The 18370-nt window shown below is 45.4% G+C and overlaps 2 protein-coding genes across 2 annotated transcripts in view; one reads left to right on the top strand and one right to left on the bottom strand.

Moving 5' to 3' along the window:
• Window positions 1-2734, bottom strand: part of CENPL (centromere protein L) — a 5043-nt gene extending 2309 nt beyond the window's left edge. The window contains exons 1-3 of the mRNA XM_005528736.3: window positions 2579-2734; window positions 2209-2460; window positions 742-1284 (exon numbers count right to left, since the gene is read on the bottom strand). Coding sequence (XP_005528793.2) covers window positions 742-1284; window positions 2209-2460; window positions 2579-2725 — 942 coding nt within the window. The 5' untranslated portion in view covers window positions 2726-2734. The remainder of the gene's footprint in view (window positions 1-741; window positions 1285-2208; window positions 2461-2578) is intronic.
• Window positions 2735-2792: 58 nt separating this feature from the next.
• DARS2 (aspartyl-tRNA synthetase 2, mitochondrial) lies at window positions 2793-16515 on the top strand. The gene is made up of 17 exons (XM_005528737.3): window positions 2793-2992; window positions 3941-4040; window positions 4791-4857; window positions 5125-5226; window positions 6337-6432; window positions 7083-7206; window positions 7825-7871; window positions 8567-8673; window positions 9451-9520; window positions 10084-10263; window positions 10633-10740; window positions 11882-11944; window positions 12116-12268; window positions 13065-13283; window positions 14171-14281; window positions 14495-14570; window positions 15593-16515. Exons 1-17 carry the CDS (start codon window positions 2929-2931, stop codon window positions 15778-15780), a joined length of 1875 nt encoding a protein of 624 aa, XP_005528794.1. The 5' UTR covers window positions 2793-2928; the 3' UTR covers window positions 15781-16515.
• The last annotated feature ends 1855 nt before the right edge of the window (window positions 16516-18370 follow it).

The raw sequence follows: 18370 nt of genomic DNA on the forward strand, positions 1-18370 counted from the left end.
GAATATATATGACTTGAACTCTATCCCATTATGAAAAGCCATAACTGAATTTACACAACACACATTCCACAAGAGCACCCTTCAGAAAGCCTGAGATATCACTGTGTACTTACCTGCAACAGAAAAAGTTGTTTCATACAGTTTTAAGCTATTACAGATAAAAACAAGCAATGTACTGCTCATCATAGGGTAAATTTAAACAACTGCATTTACACAAACTGTTCTTTAACTCAGAATAAAATATTGTATTGCTTGAAGGATTAATGGTCCATGGTTTGAAGGATATTAGAGATACCTCTGTAGAAAGACCAGCACCTTTATGAAAAGGGTTACAAGTGAAGGAGTCTTCTGCCTGTGTCTTAATAACTACAATACTAGAAAGTTAGTGCACTTTTTTAGTTTGGGATCTTTTTGTGTCCAAAAAGTATTTTATGGCCTAAGAAACTTTCCTTTTTATATAAACTTTTTATATGTATTTTTTTATATTTTTATATAAACTTTTCCTTTATTTTATATTAACACACCACAGCTAATACACCTACTTCTGGTCCCAGGCAGTAGCTTCTGCTGCAACAGAGCAGTAAAATACTGTACTGGCAGCTGCCCCAAGTCCAGAGCTAAGTATGACTATTAAAAGCTGAGGGTTTAACAATTCTTTGTAGGGAATTATGCAAAATAAACACGAGACCTTCAGGTATTTTATTGGCCAGCATTAGGACAACCTGCTCCTTGTGGCCTCACCTTTACAATCCCATCACAGTGTGCCGAGGCAACCGCTGTGGAAACCTTCACCAGCTTTGTAGCTGACAAGTGGATCTTGAAGTGCCTGTGGAAGTGGGCATAAAGGCAGTCCATGAACACATCCACCTCCTCCTGGGTGATCTCTCCCGGCGTTTTTTGCACCGTGTCCCACAGAGCTTTGGCATCCTCTGGGTGGATGGCGTATGAAATATCCAGGGGCTGGGACAGGCAGGGCACGGAGAAGACGAGTTCCACGGCAGAGGCAGCTCTGTCCAGCTTGCAGCCAGCCCACATGGCCACCATCCAGCTGAGGTTCAGGGGGCTGATGGCCAGGCGGCGGAAACAGCAGTCAAAAGTCTTCTGGAACCAGCTTCCAACCAAGGTTGTGTAGCTCTCGGCCCCGTGGCTCAGGAACAGGGGCAGGCAGGTGAAGTCCTCCAGCACATTCTCGGAAAAGTCGTCTCCAAACATGGAGCAGAACCAGCCTGACCACACCAGCTTGTCTTCAGAGTTCCTGGAGGAAGTTTGTGACCTTGAAGAGAGCTGGGATGGGGAGAAGAACCATTTCAGTGCTGCAGAGCAAGTATGGCTTTTTTTTTTGTCAGCTAAAAATAGATTTTGATTTAAAAGTTTTAAGTGTTTGGTAGAAGTGGGGTTTTTTCCCTAGGATCTTGCATGCAATGCTGTTTTCTGTCAAACACATACAGTTATTTAGTCTATCCATTACATCCCTAAGAGTTGAATGCAATTCTGTTGAAAACAGCAGAAAAAGCACTTTTAAATTTCAGTTAAAAAGTTAAAACTTTTCAGTCCTGAGATTTGAGTTTATGCTGCTTAACTCCTGTGGTACATCCTACAACCACTGCCACAATGAACTTGATGTTTCAGTAGCAAAGCCTTTCAGAAATATTAATTAAACCTGAGCTCTGGCCAGGAAATGGGATTATGCCAGCTTTATCCAGGAAGATAAATAACCCATCCAAGTCCTGGCAGTAAATTGACTGCTGAACTAAAACATCAGAGATTGCTCTGTATAGTCAAACTCTGATGCTGTTAAAAAGTTGAACTCAAACTGAATGCATTGCTTAGGGGATCACAGAATCAATTAGGCTGAAAAAGACCTCTGAGGTCATCAAGTCCAGCCTGTGACCAAACACTGTCATTAGACCAGGGTTTTTACAGCGTCACATCCAGCCTTTCCTTAGGGAAAGGTGACTCCACCATATCCCAAGGCAGCCAGTTCCAATGTCAAATCATCCTTTCTGTGAAGAAGTTCTTCCTAATGTCCAACCTAAACCTCCACACAGCTTAGGACTATAAACATTCCGTTCCAGTTAAAACCAGACAGGATTCAGTTCCATTAAATCACAGTGGATACTCCAGCACTTACTCCACACATCTAGGGTTTAATTTCGGGGTTTTCTCTCAAGACACAGCGTCTCACCACAGCAAAACCAGCCCCCTCACCTGCACGAGGAGGGCAGCCTGGTCCAGCTCGCTGCCCCTGAGGTCGGCAAGGCTGGTCAGGGCCACCTTGATGTCCAGCTCGACGCCCACCTCCACCGCCAGCCCCTTCCTCTTCTCGGCGGCGATGAAGGCGCTGAGCAGCCGCGCGTACTCCGTGAGGCGGGCGCGATGGAAGCGGAACAGGGGCGTCACGCTGTACAGCGTCCAGGCTTTTCGCAGCAGGAACGCTACTTTCTGCGCATCGACGCTTTCCTAGGTGCAAGCAGATTCAAAGGAATAAGCTTAAAGCCCGCTCTTCCCGCGCGGCGACAGCGCGGCTGAGGGGGCAGGGAGGAGACAGCGGGGCGCCGCCGCGCCGGCCCCGCCGTACCTGAGAGCACAGCGCCGGCGCGATGAGGCGGCCGCTGGGGCTGGTGCCGAGGCGGCTGTGGGTCCGTCCGAAGGGCAGAGCACGGGAGACCCGCCTGAGGCTGGGCAGGGTCCGCACCGCAGCATCCTCGGCCGCCTCCTCCGCCATGGCCGCCTGGGCCCGCCGCCGCCGTTCGAACTTCCTTCCCGTCGGCCCCCGCGCGGGGGCGCGCCCCTCCGCCATCTTGGGGGCGGCCGCCCGTGAGGGAAGGAGGCGACTGAGGTGGTTTTTCGTCTTTTTCCCCTCCGGAACTGTTGCTTTTCAGTGCCTCGGAGGTCTGTGTCGCTCCTCCCGTGTTTTTGGCTGAGGGGATGGCGTTTCCCCGGCTGCTGGTGCGGGCGCTGCACCGGGCGGCCGCTGCCGCCGCGGCTCCAGGTGAGGAGGAGCGGTGTTCTCATCCCCTCGAGATTTGGGTTCCTTTTCTCCCGGGATATAGGTCAGGGTAGTCCACACAGTCGAATAATATCACGCTTGCGGCAAATTATTTTCCATCACTTTATTAAGTGTCTTGTCTAAATTTATTTTAATTCTAAAGGCTGTGATAGTAGTGAAGGTAGTGAGATAGGCTCATAAAATTATCTTATATGTGTCCAGGTAGCGGTATCCTTCAGGCTTCTCCTTGCAAGCTGAACCTCTTGCACATTCTGTAGATGGTGTGCTTGGTTCTATAACTTAGGCCATGATTACAGGCACACACACGGGGGTCTGTGCAAAGCTTTCTGTACCCGTGGTTCAGGCCTTTTCCCAGTTGTTTCAGGCAGTCACAGTTCATTTTACACCTGCATGGTGGGATTCCTCTGTGTGTATTTAATTTTTGGTTTGTTAAGGCTTATTCTGCCGTGTTGCCACCGGGAACTGCAGTGGCAGGACTGGCCACGACAGGGGCACGGAATGAAATGAGCTTTAAGGTCCTTGAAGCCGGAACTATGCTACGATTCTAGATTTAAATGTGGAGTTGTCAGCATCCCTCAGATCTGTGGCTTTTGCTTCTCTTGCTCCCGAAATTTGCAGGGCAACACTTCGCATCAAAGCTGTGTTCCAGTATCTTTATGAAGGTTTAACTGAGAAACATAATTAATCCCTGTTTAAAATACATCTAGACTGGTTTCGTTTCATGTCTATAACATAGTACCTTAGTGCAGATCTAGATATGAATAACTTCTCCATGTATGTGTAGGTTGTATTGGGAGGGAAAACTATTATTTATTCTGTCTCGTCTGCAAAAGCCATAAGAAGTTTTTATTTATATATTTATATATTTATATATTTATATATAAATATATTTATATATTTATATTAATTTACATTTTTTTTTTATTTAAGACTTCAGCAGTTTCGTCACTCGGACCAACACGTGTGGAGAGCTGCGTTCTGCTCATGTGGGACAGAAGGTGACCCTGTATGGATGGGTTCAATATCAAAGGTAAGTGCAAACCATGGTGAAAATTGAGATGATTATTTGCCAGATCCAGCCTAAGCTGTGTTTCATCCAGCATTGCTTTCCACTGATGGTCTGCATGGGTATTTTGATTTTAGGAGGTCCTGAGCATCTCATCATTGAGCAGTTGTGGATGGAGACCCAGGAAAAGGAGTTAGGGTTATTGTAATGTGATTGTGGTGATCTTGTTTTTAAAGGCACCACAGCATGTCCCATTGGGCAGTTTTTTTGATGGATAAAGCACAGTGGCAGCTGTCCCTGCTGCAGCTTGAAATCAAGATTTATGGTTCTGGATCTGGTAGTGTGGGTTGTTCATATGGAACTTTTTATGGGACAAGTGTTCCCCTTTTTGACTTATGATTAGATCTTGTTGTTGTTGTTTTTATTCCACGTGAACTTTAGTTTCATTGCTCATTTAATTGATTTTAGCTGGATGATGTTTCCCAGCAGGAAAATTCACGTGTCCAGAATCCCTGCTCTGCGTGCATGAAAGCTCAAGTTAAAATCCTGCCTCTCCTAGTTATTTGTATGTTGTCTGAGGCTGGCCACAACGTGAAATAAATTGTTCAGGTTAGGTTCAGGTGTGGGAAAAGTGCCTGTAATTCAGTACTTGGAAGTGCTTTGGGATGAGTTGCAGGGCACTGAAAGTGTAGCCAGTTGCCATATGCTTTAAAAAGCAGAATCTACTAAATTAGTGAAAAAAATGTTCTTCCTTTTGTGCTTTTCATGGATCAGACAAGGCCTGTTTCTGGTTTTGAGGGATTTCCAGGGACTGACCCAGGTCATCATTCCTCAGGATGAGGTAAGTGCTACCAAAATGAGTCTGTGTTTTTATTTTTCCTTTGGCAGCTTGGCTTCAGCAGCCCCAGAGAGAAGGAAGGACTTTGTTAAACTGAATGCTCTGACTCATAAGTCGATTGAAGTGTCTTGAGAGCCCTGACCTGGCACTGCAACATGAGCATCAGTGCTGTTTCCCCTGCCTTAAGAGTGATTTTGGATTGAGGTGCTTGGCCACAGTGTCTTTGTCCTGTTCTTTGAATTTCTGTGAGGCTCTGTCCTCTCCCTGCAGGCACATTCCCACGTGAAGGAGCTCCTGTCCAACGCCCCGGTGGAGTCTGTGGTGAGAGTGACAGGGACAGTGTCCCCTCGGCCCCTGGGGCAGGAGAATCCGGTGAGGATGGGGTGGGGAGGGCTCTCAGGGCTTTTATTCCTTGAAGGAAACAACCCTGGATGGTGGGATGATGGTGGGCTCCGTGTCAGAACATTGCCATGGGCTCTGGTTGCGTGACAGCCCATCCTCAGATAGTGTGAGGTGAATTAAGTGCTGTGTCAGGTAACAGGAGAATCTCAAAGCACATTACAGGCATCCACAAATTAAATTTGATCCCAGCCCTTTGTAAGGATAATGCTGGCTTTTCCAGGCTTTGAAAGCATGGTGGGAATTTCTTTTGCCTGAGAATAAATATTGTCATTTTGGGTTCCACGGCACGTGGTGACCTGTTTATTGATTTTGCTGGTCTCCTTGTTTAGGAAACCAGAGGTTTCCTAAGAGGTTGAATAATTCCTTAGAGGTTGAATAATTTTTTCATGTTCTGCATTCCTCAGCTGTCATTGTAATCAGCTGCAGATTGGTCTTTCAGGATTGTACATATAACTGGCATGTCTAGAAAGAGGGCTGCATTTATGATCACAATTCCTGTTTGCTCCATCTTGTAGATGTCCACTTAAAATCCAGGTTTTAAGCAATGCCTTTATTTCTTCTATTCATTTCTTGTTTTGTGGGAAGGTTGTGTGTCCTTTCCCCTGGTAAATAGCAAGAGTCTTGCAGGATCAAGTGAATTTTGCTGTGCCTCAGTGCTACGTGAGGGGAGCTGCCTGCCCTCCCTTGGGATAGAGTCGAAAGAAGACCAGTTCTGAGAACTGGTGTTTAGAACTGGAAGTTCTGAGAAGTTCCTCATAATTTGCCTTTTTTGACTCATATTAAGGGCTGATTCTGCTCGTGTTCACTGAAACCTACACTGTGTGGTTTTGCTGAGGCTAATGTGTTTAGAGACCATTATGCTACTGGGAAAGAAACTGCCATCTTTGGTGACTTGTGTTGCTCTGAACAGAAGGGAAATCTGGGAGAAATCTGTCCTTGGGAGAAGCTCTCTGACTTACACAATGTGTTAGAAGGCAGGGAGAGTAATCACATTGCTTCATTTTTTTCCCTTTGATCATCTATGAAATACCTTTGTCCAACTGTTTTGAGTTTAATTTTTTTCTTGCCTTTTTGTTCTAGAAAATGCCAACAGGGGATATTGAAGTGAAGGCAGAGACTGCAGAGATCCTAAACTCCTGCAAGAAGCTGCCTTTTGAAATCAAGGATTTTATCAAGGTGTCTGTGTTTTTCTTTTCTTACCAAAGTGGTGGCTTTTCATTAAATTTGGAATTTACCCATGGTGATGGCAAAACATCTGAGAGCTGAGGCTGGTTTTCCCCACGTCACTTTGGAGGAATGATGGTATTCAAAACAGGGATGCTGCTTGTTTGCTGGGAGGATTTATTTCCAGTTAGAGCTAAGCAGAAAACAGGGCTTGAATGATTCCATATTCTTGGGAGAACTGATGGTAAAGGAAAGAGTGAAAGAAATGGGGTTTCTGGGTTTTTTGAGTGTGAAACGAGGCTGTTTATTTAACTCATGGAATCACAGAATGATTTGGGTTGGAAGGAACCTTAAAGATCATCTTGTTCCAAACCCCCTGCCATGGGTGGGGATACCACCCACTGTACCAGGTTGCTCAGAGTTTCATCCAGCCTGGCCTGGAACACTTCCAGGGACAGGGCAACCAAAACTTTTGTGGGAAGTTTGTTTTTTTGTTTCAAGTGATTGCCACGTTTGTGTAGGCTGTGGGTAATGGGCGTGCTGTGACAGTCAAGAGCCGTCCCTTTTTAGCTTCTCCCTTTTCCCCTGTGGCTTTAGGAGCACCTTCACTGGACATGCAATTTGGATTTTGTCTCTTCATCCCAATTCTCTCTCCTCCCCAGAAGTCAGAGGCCCTGCGGATGCAGTATCGATACCTGGACCTGCGCAGCTCCGGGCTGCAGTCCAACCTGCGCCTGAGGTCTCGTGTGGTGATGAGGATGCGCGAGTATCTCTGCAACCTCCACGGTGAGTGAGCTGCTTGCAGGACAGGATGCAGCAAACATTTCAGCTTCCCCTGCTGCCTTTTTCCATTGCTGGCAGAGATTCCTAACCAACTTGCTACTCTAAACTGGTCCCACTTAATAAGGACATGTCTGCTTGTGGTGGTCTTTAGTGGGATGTTGATAGGCCTGAAGAACAATGTTGAAATCTCTCGGCATGCTGCAAGCTGGTTTCAAATTAGCTGTTTCAAATGAGAAGAGGTTCTTTGCAGGTGGTTGCCCTCTTTGGGTCACCCAGTTGAGGCATGTCAGAGGGATGGATTTTGTTCAGGGCTTTTGCTTCTCCTAAAATCAGAAAGTGCTTTTTGGAAAATCAGTGCCTGGTTCAGAATAGATAGAGAATTAACACATTTTCAGCCTGTTTGGAGTCCTCTGTCATCAGCAGTTCTGGCAGGACATCAGAGCAGCTCAGAGCCTTTAGATCTGTAATTGGAGCAATAATTATTAGAAGTAGTAAAGTGTGTTGGTTTTGGAGAGTCTCCATGGTGTGCTAGATGACCTATTTTGCTGACTAACCCTACTCTAGGCTACTCTGTCATGTTAGTTCTCCCTCCTCTCAGCATATTCTGTATTTGTTCCCCAGGGTTCGTGGATGTAGAAACTCCAACTCTGTTTAAAAGAACCCCAGGGGTATGTATGTGATGCTTTTTGGCCTCCTGCAGCTGCACACTCAGGGCTGAATCACTTCCAGTTGCCACTCAGCCTTCATTGCTTTTCCCTTGCTAAATAACAGCTTGTGGAACTTCTAATATCATCCACAGATCCTTTCAGAAGTAGTGGGAGAGAAAGGGGAGAGATGATAGCTTGTGTCTTAATTTTGAGCCTTCAAACAAAATAAGCTTCTGCCTTGTAGAGCAGATGTTGAATGCAAGTCTATCCTGGGATTATAAACCCAAAAAACCTTGAAGTACTGTCCTTTCAGCATTTATCTTTTAACCAGTAAGTTATTGTAGAGGTTATACTCAAGTAAATTTAATTTCTGATCTTACATTCTGTTCTTTCACTTAAAAAATAGTTAGAGAGAAGAGGGCTGTAGCTGAGGAATTGTTGATGCAGCTAAGCTGGAGTTCTTGCCTTTAAACCCCAGTCTTGGATGGTCTGTTATGCATTAGCCTCTCAGAGAAGGTAGAGAATTTTCCTTTGGAATGTTTTGGACCAAGTTGGTTAACAAGTGTTAAGTGTAATGTACAAACAGCCATTTCCTCACAAGTGGGATTTCATAATGGGAAAAATAGGTCCTTTCCTCTTGCATTTCCAGTGTTTCCTCTGTCAGGAATTGGGGCCACTTACTTGCTGAACTCTGTAAATTTTCTTTCTGATGCTAGGGAGCCAGAGAATTCCTTGTGCCCTCGAGGGAAGCAGGCAAGTTCTACTCTCTGCCACAGAGCCCTCAGCAGTTCAAGCAGCTTCTCATGGTTGGAGGACTGGACAGGTTAGAGTTTCTTGGACTCCTGTTCTCTCTGTGTCCTGTCTAGGGTTTGATTGCTTTATCTGTGAAGTTTTAGAAACTTTCCCCCAAAAAAGCATACTGCCAAGGATTTGTGTCTTGAAGAGGGATCCTTAAATACTTGTGACTTTATAGTCGATGAAATATATCCTTCTGGAAAGCTGAAATCTTTACTGCTGTGTTAAATGCAAACCTGATCTGAAGCAGAGCCTGCCTGAAGGGCAGAAAATCTAATGTGTGATAAAAGCTGCTTGAGGAGTAACCTACAGAACTAATTGAGGTGAGGCTGGGCAGCTGAGCATGACTGAGACAAGGAAAAGCATGTCAGGGTGCCCAAGTGCAAAGCTTTTAATTGGGCTTGCTTCTTCAAATCAAATGGATGGACAGGAAGACAGAAAATTGTTCACACGGTGAAGTGCAGGCCAGGTCTTATCTGAGAGGTCTGCATGGCTGTTAGGAGAGTCCTGGAGTGGAGTGGAAGGTGGAATAAAGAGTTGAGTGTGCTGCCCTGGGGGGACAGCTCACCTGGCAGTCTCCATGTGCTTGTGGAAGATATGCCTGGAAACGGATACAGATACTGATAGAGTTGCTTCCACTCAAAATTCCTTTACTTTGAAGGGATGGGAACAAAGATCATCTGCTGTGGGAACAGAGCACTCTCCCTCTGGTTTAGTTCTTTTTTCCTTATTTTTTGTATGATCAATTCCATACCCACAGTTCAGGATACTTAAAATTGTTATCTAAGTCAAAGTGTCACTGCAGGTACTTCCAAGTCGCTCGCTGCTACCGGGATGAGGGTTCACGGCCTGACAGGCAGCCTGAATTCACCCAGGTAACCAGCCCATGCTGCCTTGCTCCCTGCTCCTCAACCCAAGTGGCTCACAGCTGTTTTCCCTTCTGGAGGCTTAGTCCGTGCTAGTCTGGTGCTGCTTGGGGGGTACAAAGTTGTTTGGTGTGTGTTTCGCATACACAGCCCTTGGAAATTGCTGTGGGATGACTGCGTGGTTCCTGTCCTTGGCTGGCTGCAGTGCCCCAGGTGCAGAGTGGGAACTGCATTGCAGCAGTGATTTCACTTTGATGATACAATCTCCTTCTGTCCTGCTAGGTCAGACTCCCATTCCTCAGCCTTGAAATCCCAGGCTGAGTTAGCCTGGTTCACTCAAGGCTGCTTCTTCTGTCCTTGTCATCCTTACCTCATTCACTCTCTGAGGAGGCTGTTGCCTGAGTCATCAGCCTAGAGGGTGATCCTGAGCACATTCCCAGCCTAATGCAGTCATGCTGTGATGTCATTTCGTGTATTGTTTCTCACTTTGCTGGCTTTGTACTCACAAGTAGCAGCGTTAAAGCACAACCTGTAGCTAATGTGGAATTCCCCACCTTGTTCTCTGTTTTAAGATAGACATAGAGATGTCGTTCGTAGATCAAGCTGGGATCCAGAGGCTCATAGAGGGCCTCCTGCAATATTCCTGGCCTGAGGAAAGAGGCTCCATTATGACTCCTTTCCCTTCCATGACTTATGAGGAGGCACTGGCTGAGTATGGGACTGATAAACCTGACACTCGCTTTGGGATGAAGGTGAGGGTTTGCCCGTTGGAAACTCGCAGCTTTTCCTTTCAGTCAGTGTTTTAATAACCTTTGGATCATGGATTCATGGTTGGCTGGAGTTTAGAATGCTGTAATTTACCCAAGGTGCCTGTCCCATTGTTGCTGCTTTTGCAGTCTGCTGAAGAAGAGAGGATTTGATCAGTTGACTGTGAAAAATGTATATTGTAATAAAACTTTATTTTAAAGGTGATGTAATGGTAGGGAGCAATGCATCTTGACTGTTTCAGGAGCAAAATCTCCTCAAACGGAATAGTGTTGAACGTGTTAAGACACAGGTGCAGGAACTTTTGCTTTGTATTCCTACCAGCAGTGTTTTTCCTGTGCTTTCTCCTTTGTCAGATCATGGATATCAGTGATGTTTTACGAGGATCAAACATTCATTTTGTGCAGAGTGCCCTCAGTTACCCACATGGCTCCATCAGAGCCATTTGTATCCCTCAGGGAGTGGTAAGTGATGCTCTTACATCCTGTTTATGGTTTATGTGGAATAAATAAAATGCCAATTTGAATTCCTTTGTTGGTATGGAAATGTTCCTTGCTATTATTGGTGTTCTTAAGGGAATTTGGGGTTGGTTGTAATCCATGTCAGGTTGGGCTGAGTGGTGTTAGAGTGATAAGGCAACAGGAAGAGTGTTTTATCCGTAGGAAGAGAAGGAAAACAATAGAGCTGCAAGATCCCTTGAGAATAGGGAACCCTCTTGGGGTTTCACCTTGCTTTTGTCACTTTTTTGATGTGCATCTCAATAATTAATTGTCCCTCGTGATGGGAGATTGAAACAGGGCTGGCATGGCACAGCTCTGGGATAGGCAGAGAAGGGTCAGGTGGTTCTGTGTCCTTCTCCTGTTTCCTTCAGCTGCATTTTTGGGTACAATTCATGTCTTGTAATGAGAATGTCATGGACCAAATCCAAGGCTGACAATAAATGTGGAAGACTTTTGACACAGCCCTGCGTTTTGGCAAGGAAACAGATTTAATTCTGGCTGTAGGCATCTTTGTAGCTTGGACAATATGGAAAAAACAAGTCCTCTAAATACTGAGTTTTATTTGAGGAGCAGGGCTTCATGGCCATGGTTTCCCTTGGGATTCCTTTCATTTTGGCACAAGATGCAAGTTAGTGGCTTCCCATGACAAGGCACAGAGGTGTTTGAGCAACACAAAAGTGTCATCTAGACCCACCCTAAACACTGGAATTGATGAAAAAAAATCAAGATCTTGATGCAGGTCCTCAATTTCTGCATGGATTTGCGTGCAAGAGTCAGCCCAGTTGTTTTTCCTCTGTTCTTCCTGCAGTCTGAGCTCTGTATTCTGCATGCGCAGTGTGGTGGTGTAGCCTCATTTCTGCAGGCTGGAGGCAGTGATCTGACCCTGCTGAGCAGATACAATGTAGATCTAGAGGGGTCTCTTCCTGAAAGGAGCTCTCAGAGCAGACACCCAGCCCAGTGCTAAGGACCCTGCCTTGTTCCACAGCCCTCATAAGAACTTGAAACAAAAGAATTGAGAAGTTTGGAACCAGTTTAGTCCATATATTTGATACCTAGTTAAGTTTTCCAAGCTGATTTTTGCTGTCTTCTCTTGCTCTTTCCCCAGAGGTATCTTACAAATAAAGACTTGGAGTCATTGAAGGAGTCTGCAAAATCCCAGTTTAACCAGGTGAGACAGAAACTCTCCTGAGGCTTTGGGAAGTGTGAGTGACAAAGTGTGGTAAAGGCAGAGGGAGGCAGGAGAGCAGTTTTTAATAGCCGAGAGTCAGAGCCTGAGCATGTGATGCTTCAATGCGAGAGAGGGCAGCACTGCACTGAACATACCCTTACCTTTCTCAAGGAAATCATGGAAATTATCCGGAGATCTGATGGAAGCTTGAAGTCTCTGCTTACCAAGTTCCTTGGTGAGAAGGAGAAGTCAGAGCTTATCCAAGCACTGAACATGCAGGAGGATGATGTGGTGCTGCTGGCAGCTGGAGAACACAAGCAAGTGGTAGGATGGCTTTGTGAGCTGAATGTTCCTGATGATGGTTCTGATGTTATCTGACCTTAGTCTGATTCTTTTTCTTATTAAAATAGGTCATCATCTAATTTTCTGTTTCTCTGGAACGGCAGCTATGGCAACAGCAAATAAAGCATGAAATGTACCTATTATTCTTATGGTCCCCAGTCAAATTCTGGGCATGACTTGTAACTGAAATATAAAAACCCTCCAACAAATCAGTGCCTTCTTTTCTCTTAACTTAATTTTTAAAGCATCAAAAAGATTGGAAAATTATGTGTCCCATAAGTGCATGACTTATTAGCAGCAATAGTGGGAGATTCTGTCCCTACCCTCCTCTCTATTCTTGCCAGCAGATGTTGCCTTCCAAGCATTGTTTTATTATAAAGTGTCACATTGTGCTCAATAGCCAACATTTTGTTGTATTCTCTTCCATGCCTTCATTTCTCTGCCTGCAAAGTGTGGATCTTTCATGTGCTCCCCCAGTTAATCCACATGTGTGGAGCTGGAGGTTAGTCTAAGAAAGTTCTGAGGATGAAATAGCTGGAAAAACATGGACTTTCAAGCTCCTTACTTGGTCTCTGTCAAACCCTGGTGCTGCTGCTGCCACAGCAGGAAGGTGATATATTTCAGGATACGAGGCAAAAAGTGTTCAAGGCAACAAAAGTATTACTGCTGGTGCTGTCTGTGGTGCTTGCTTTATGGAACACTCATTCTCTGATTGGTGTTTGAGTGACTTCCCTGATGGTGAAATTGTCCTGTCTCATCTCTCCCTTCTCTGTTGCAGTGCTCTGCTTTAGGAGCCCTGCGGTTGTTGAGTGCCAACCTCCTGGAGGCAGCTGGACTGGCACTCCGTGATCCCACAGCCTTTCACTTCCTCTGGGTGGTGGATTTCCCCCTTTTCCTCCCCAAGGCTGAGAATCCTACTGAACTGGAATCTGCTCATCACCCCTTCACTGCCCCTCACCCTTCAGATGCCAGCCTCCTGTATTCTGATCCTACAAAGGTAACCAACTTCATGCCTGCCATGCTGGCCCTTTTACAGCTGCTCCCATGGAAAACCAGGCAAGCAGCAGCTGTCTTTAATGCAGAAGGAGATGTTCCATGGGACTGACTGCACAAGGAAGATGTAGATCTGTTGGAATGAGTCCAGAGGAGGCTGCTAAGATGATCAAAGGGTTTGGAGCAATTCTGCAATGAGGAAAGGCTGAAGGAGCTAAGGTTGTTCAGCCTGGAGAAGAGAAGGCTCAGGAGTAACATTAGAGCCCCTTCCAGTGTCTACAAGAGAACTGGAGAGGGACATTTTGCAGGGGCAGGCAGTGATAGGACAAGGGGAAATGGTTCTAAACAGAAAGAGGGTAGACTTGGATTGGTATTAGGAAAAAAATCTTCCCTGCAAAGCACTGGCACAGATTGCCAAGAGCAGCTGTGGCTGACCTATCCCTGGCAGTATTCAAGGCCAGGCTGGATGGGCCTTGTGGCATCTTGGGATAGTGGAAGGTGTCCCTGTCCATGGCAGAGGGTTGAAACTAGAGGAGCTTCGAGGTTCTCCCGAACCCAAACCATTGGGTGATTCTATGATCATGTCCTGAAGAAATGGCTTCCTGATTACTGCAAATAGCAAGTATTCATGTGTGCCCCAGCAAAAAGAGCTTAGAGGAAACAGAAATCTAGTATTCTCACCCATCCCATTTGCTTCAGGTTTGATGAACTTTTCAAAAGGATTTGTCCTCCTCCCGTATCAGTCAGAGGCAGGACTGAATTGCAGTGTACCCCTGAGAGAACAGAGTTCCATGGCTTCATTCCCGGTGTCCTTGCCGTCTCTGTGCAGGTTGTTTTTAGGTGCAGCCGTGGCCCAGCCTCAGCAAGGTGCCTGTCCCTGTCTCTCTGCAGGTCCGTAGCCAGCACTACGACCTTGTGCTGAATGGCAATGAGGTTGGAGGTGGCTCCATCAGAATTCACAGTGCAGAGCAGCAGCGTTTTGTGCTGGAGAAAGTGCTGAAGGTAACACCTACAGATGCCTCTAACGCTGTCTTGAAGATTTAAAAGCACTAATTCATTGAAATACCAGTTACATATTCTGAAAAGAAACACTCATGTGCTTCTCAGATGAACTCCTCATCCTGAGCAATGGATGATTTCATTGTACCTTCATCTTTTGGTGCTAATAGGAAGAGCATTGCTTGTCCAATGACACCTCTTAATGTAATTTTGCAGGAGGATTCCGAGGTGCTTTCCCATCTGATTGAGGCTTTGGAATTTGGAGCACCACCTCACGGAGGAATTGCTTTAGGTAAGTGATCTATAGCTCTACAGATGCAGGTGTTTGGTGATTTTTTTTTAATACTAGATCCCAGGAACAAGGCTCATGGTTGTTAGGAAGAGCCTTGGTGCTTCCACCTCTGCAGTAGGAAAAGAAACCTTTGCTTTGTGGAAAGAAACAGAGGTCACCAAGAGCAGAAAGTTGGGGTGTTCCTCCCCAGAGTCGCAGTGGGATTTAGGTCTTAAGCAAGGATGTTGGTGGCTTTCCAAGGATGGTCCTTATCTGCTGATCTGCAAATCCTGTACTCAGTGGGGTTGGGTCAGCTTGGTTCCCATTCCTGTGCAGCCAGAGCAGGATCCCTGTGCTGCCTGCCTGGAGGCGTGGGACAGCAATGGGACTTTGTGTTTCACATCTTTCCTCTCTGCTGCCTCTCACTTCCCTTCTTCCTCACCTGCTTTGCTCAATAATTCAGAAAATGTCTGGGTTTGGTTTATTCCCTAGAACAGTGCAAGATTGTGGTTTAAAGAAACAGGGAAAAAACCCAACCAACCAAGAAACACCCTACACTTACCAAAATAAAAAAGCCTACAAAAAACAAATGTATTTTAACCTGTGGTCTTCCAGTTTGACTTTCCTCCATCCAGTCACCCAGAGGCTTTTGTTCCTCTTGAATTCTTCTTAGTGGTTGTAGTGGTTCCAAACTGGTTGATGCAGAGCTCTGAGCTGTAAAGCAGAGCCCTGCCAGTGTTCTGCCATTCAGCTGCCCAGGTTTTGTTACGCTGTGTTTGCTGTCTGTGTCTTGCAGCCTTTAGCGTGTTACAGAACTTCCTGCAATATTGAAAAGCTTTATTTTGGTAGACACTTCTGCTCTCGAGGCAAATCCGTTTCTCTGCTACCCGCTGAGATTAATTTTTTTTTCTCCCTTACTTGCTTCACTCCTTTTCTTCAAGCTCAGTGATATTACCTCTTCAATCTTTCTGATTTTTCTGACTCAGGGGAGGTAATAGAGAGGCATAACTCAAGTGTTTCAGCGATTTATTTTCTGCTTGTAGGACTTGACAGGCTGATCTCTCTCATTGTTGACGCTCCAAGTATCCGGGACGTCATTGCCTTTCCAAAATCCTTCAGGGGACGAGACCTGATGGGCAATGCTCCAGACTATGTCACTCCAGAAGAACTAGAGCCATATCACATTCAGGTTTCCTGGCCTCTTGAAGAAAAAGAGGCAAAGAAAAACTGACTTCACTCCAGTGATGTAAGCTGATCTGATCAACCAGAGGTGGTTACAGCTTCTAAAGGCTGGGATTCGGTTCAGAAAATATCAGCTGTTGTGGCAGGGTGGGGGGACAGTCCAACTCCACTGTACTGTGGCAGTTTCAGGATGGAGTGGGAAGTAGATAAGGGGTCTTCCTGATGGGAATTCACCTTTGGGAGGTAATGGGAAGGACATGCAAAAAAGCAATAGAAAAGAACATAATTTTAGCACAGCATTTTGAGACTGTTTGCTTTAGGGTGTCACATTTGGAGGGAAGACAGGATCTGGTTTTTCCCAATCCTCAATTTTTACATGTCCCTTGTAAAGTATTCCTCCTCCCATCTGGAGGAGATAGCCATCTTCCCTGGCAGGAATTAAATCATGATCCTCATTAAATCATGTCAGCTGAGCATCGTGACAATAAAAATGTGCTGGACTAGGAGCTCTGGACACTGCACAGCCAAACTTCAGTGCAGCCAGCAATTTGTCTCCTGTTGGAGGATACCAGATCATGCAGAACTTTGCCACGGGGAGGTTATGCTCAGCTGTGTTTTCCCTTCAGAGGAGAGGGAGAGAAGCATCGATGATGTTTGCAACAGTTATCCTTGTAATACTTGTCAAAGAGGTGTTGATCTGTCTTTGGGGCCTGTGGTCCTGGTGCTTTCAGCACAATCATTCAGGAGTTTGTATGTTTATAAATAAAGTTTACCTGGCAATGTGGTTTTGCCTGAGTGTAGCTTTGGGCTTTCTCTACAACAGCAAGCTGCCAGTTTGACAAAACTCCAGTTTGTTTGACTGGAGGGACCCCTGCTCCCTGCAGGAGGCACCAAGAAATCCGTGGGAGCACAGCACAGTTCCCAGTCTTCTGTGAGCTCTGCCTGTTCCTGCAAGCCTGCTGCTGCAGTGCTGAGTGAGGCTGCAGCAAGTTCCTCCCTATCCCACACCAGAACATCCACAGTGCAGGGGTGAGTGCTCTGAGGAGAGGTGGAGGTGAAGAAACTGAGGAAAAGTTTCCTTGATGAAGGTGAGAAGATGGTGCAAAGGAAGAAAAGGGAGAGCTCCTGTGTCCCAGCTGGGAAGGACAGCAGGAGACATGTGCCAGAGGAAGTGTTGGAGGACAGAAGGAAGATAGTTCTTGTCTGAGCTCCAGCCTTCTGCCAATTGTCAGATCCTGGTCTGCCCCAAGGGTTAGCCACTCTTTCAGTCTCCACATCACAGGGTAACACTGCATGGTGATGTTCACAGTTGTTCTTTAAATAGTGAACTGTCCTGCTGATCTGAGTCAGTAATGCAGGCAGCTCTTCTCCTAAGCGTGGTTTTTGGGGTTTTTTGATTACCATCTGTAGAAAGTGACACTAGAGCAGACTTGCTCTGCTGCTTTGCAGATTATAAAATGGTGGAGTTACATGTGTGAAAGAAAAACGCTTTCTTTTCTTCTGGCATGATTATTATTTTCAGTCCCAGAGCTGGTTAAATATTATTTAAAACAAAACAGAACAATCCTGGATTTGTATTCACATTCATTTTAGCCAAACACTGAATTCCTTCATTTTTATTTCATATGGGCTATTCATTCCTTCTTGAAATCAATTCATCTGTAGTTAACCATTTTTTTTTCTTTCTCTGAGTAGAAGCTGTCAGTAATGGAGTGAGGATTAGTTTTTAGAGAGAAGCTGACCTGAAAAACAGATCCCTCAGCAAATCCATGATAAACTTTATGATCTTCATGGATCCCGTCCAACTGAGGACATTCTGTGATTTGAAATACAATTATTTAATTTTTGTTGTTGTTTTTGCAGGGAGGAGAGTCACCCTGGGGCAGTTATACCAGATATTTTTGTTCCCTGACTTGTCAGTGGTAATACAAAATACAGCCACTGCAGGCTATGTGTTCTATTCAGGCTGCTGGTTTAGAAGATGCTGGATTTTCTGATTTAATTTCTTTACTGGTAGTGTGATTAAGATTTGCATGGAATTTGCTTGAGGATCATCTTTGTTCCCAAAGCAGGGATGTCATAGGCTTGTTTGAGGTCATGGAACATAGGAAATAAGTTACTCCCAAAAGTTCTTCACTCCCCCAGGCTATTATTTATAGTAACTGTAAACAAAATGTGCTGAACTTTGCTTTTTAATTGTGAAATCAGGAGTAGTGTATCACTTGCTTAGTACCTGCTTGCAAAGGCAAATGCTGTTTACCTCTGATGAGTCCCAAATTAGGATTATCAAGTGTTCAAGGGGAAGCTGATGCTCTGGGAGGCTTAGGCAGAAATGTAACCCTGCCTGGAACATTCTTTTTGAGAGCACTTGTTAAAACATGTGAGCGAGCTGTCTCCCAGCCACGCACATCCCTCTTGTGCAAGCAGCTTTGGGTGCTGGTTGTTTACCCCACTAGATGAGGGACTCACCAGAAATAAAAAATGCAACAAAACACCTTGTCTGGGCTGCTGCTGTCCTGCCACAATCAGGTTAAATATGAAAAGGTGTGTCCCAAATCCGGGCAAGACGTTTGTGATTGGATTGGTGAATGAGGGTGGCTTCCAGGACAAGTGTGAGTTTGTCGAGGTTGTGTGAATGT

Source organism: Pseudopodoces humilis, chromosome 10 (genome assembly GCF_049639895.1).
Source record: "Pseudopodoces humilis isolate 2021_Gansu_Grassland_sample_001 chromosome 10, ASM4963989v1, whole genome shotgun sequence".
NCBI classification, from domain to species: Eukaryota; Metazoa; Chordata; class Aves; order Passeriformes; family Paridae; genus Pseudopodoces; species Pseudopodoces humilis.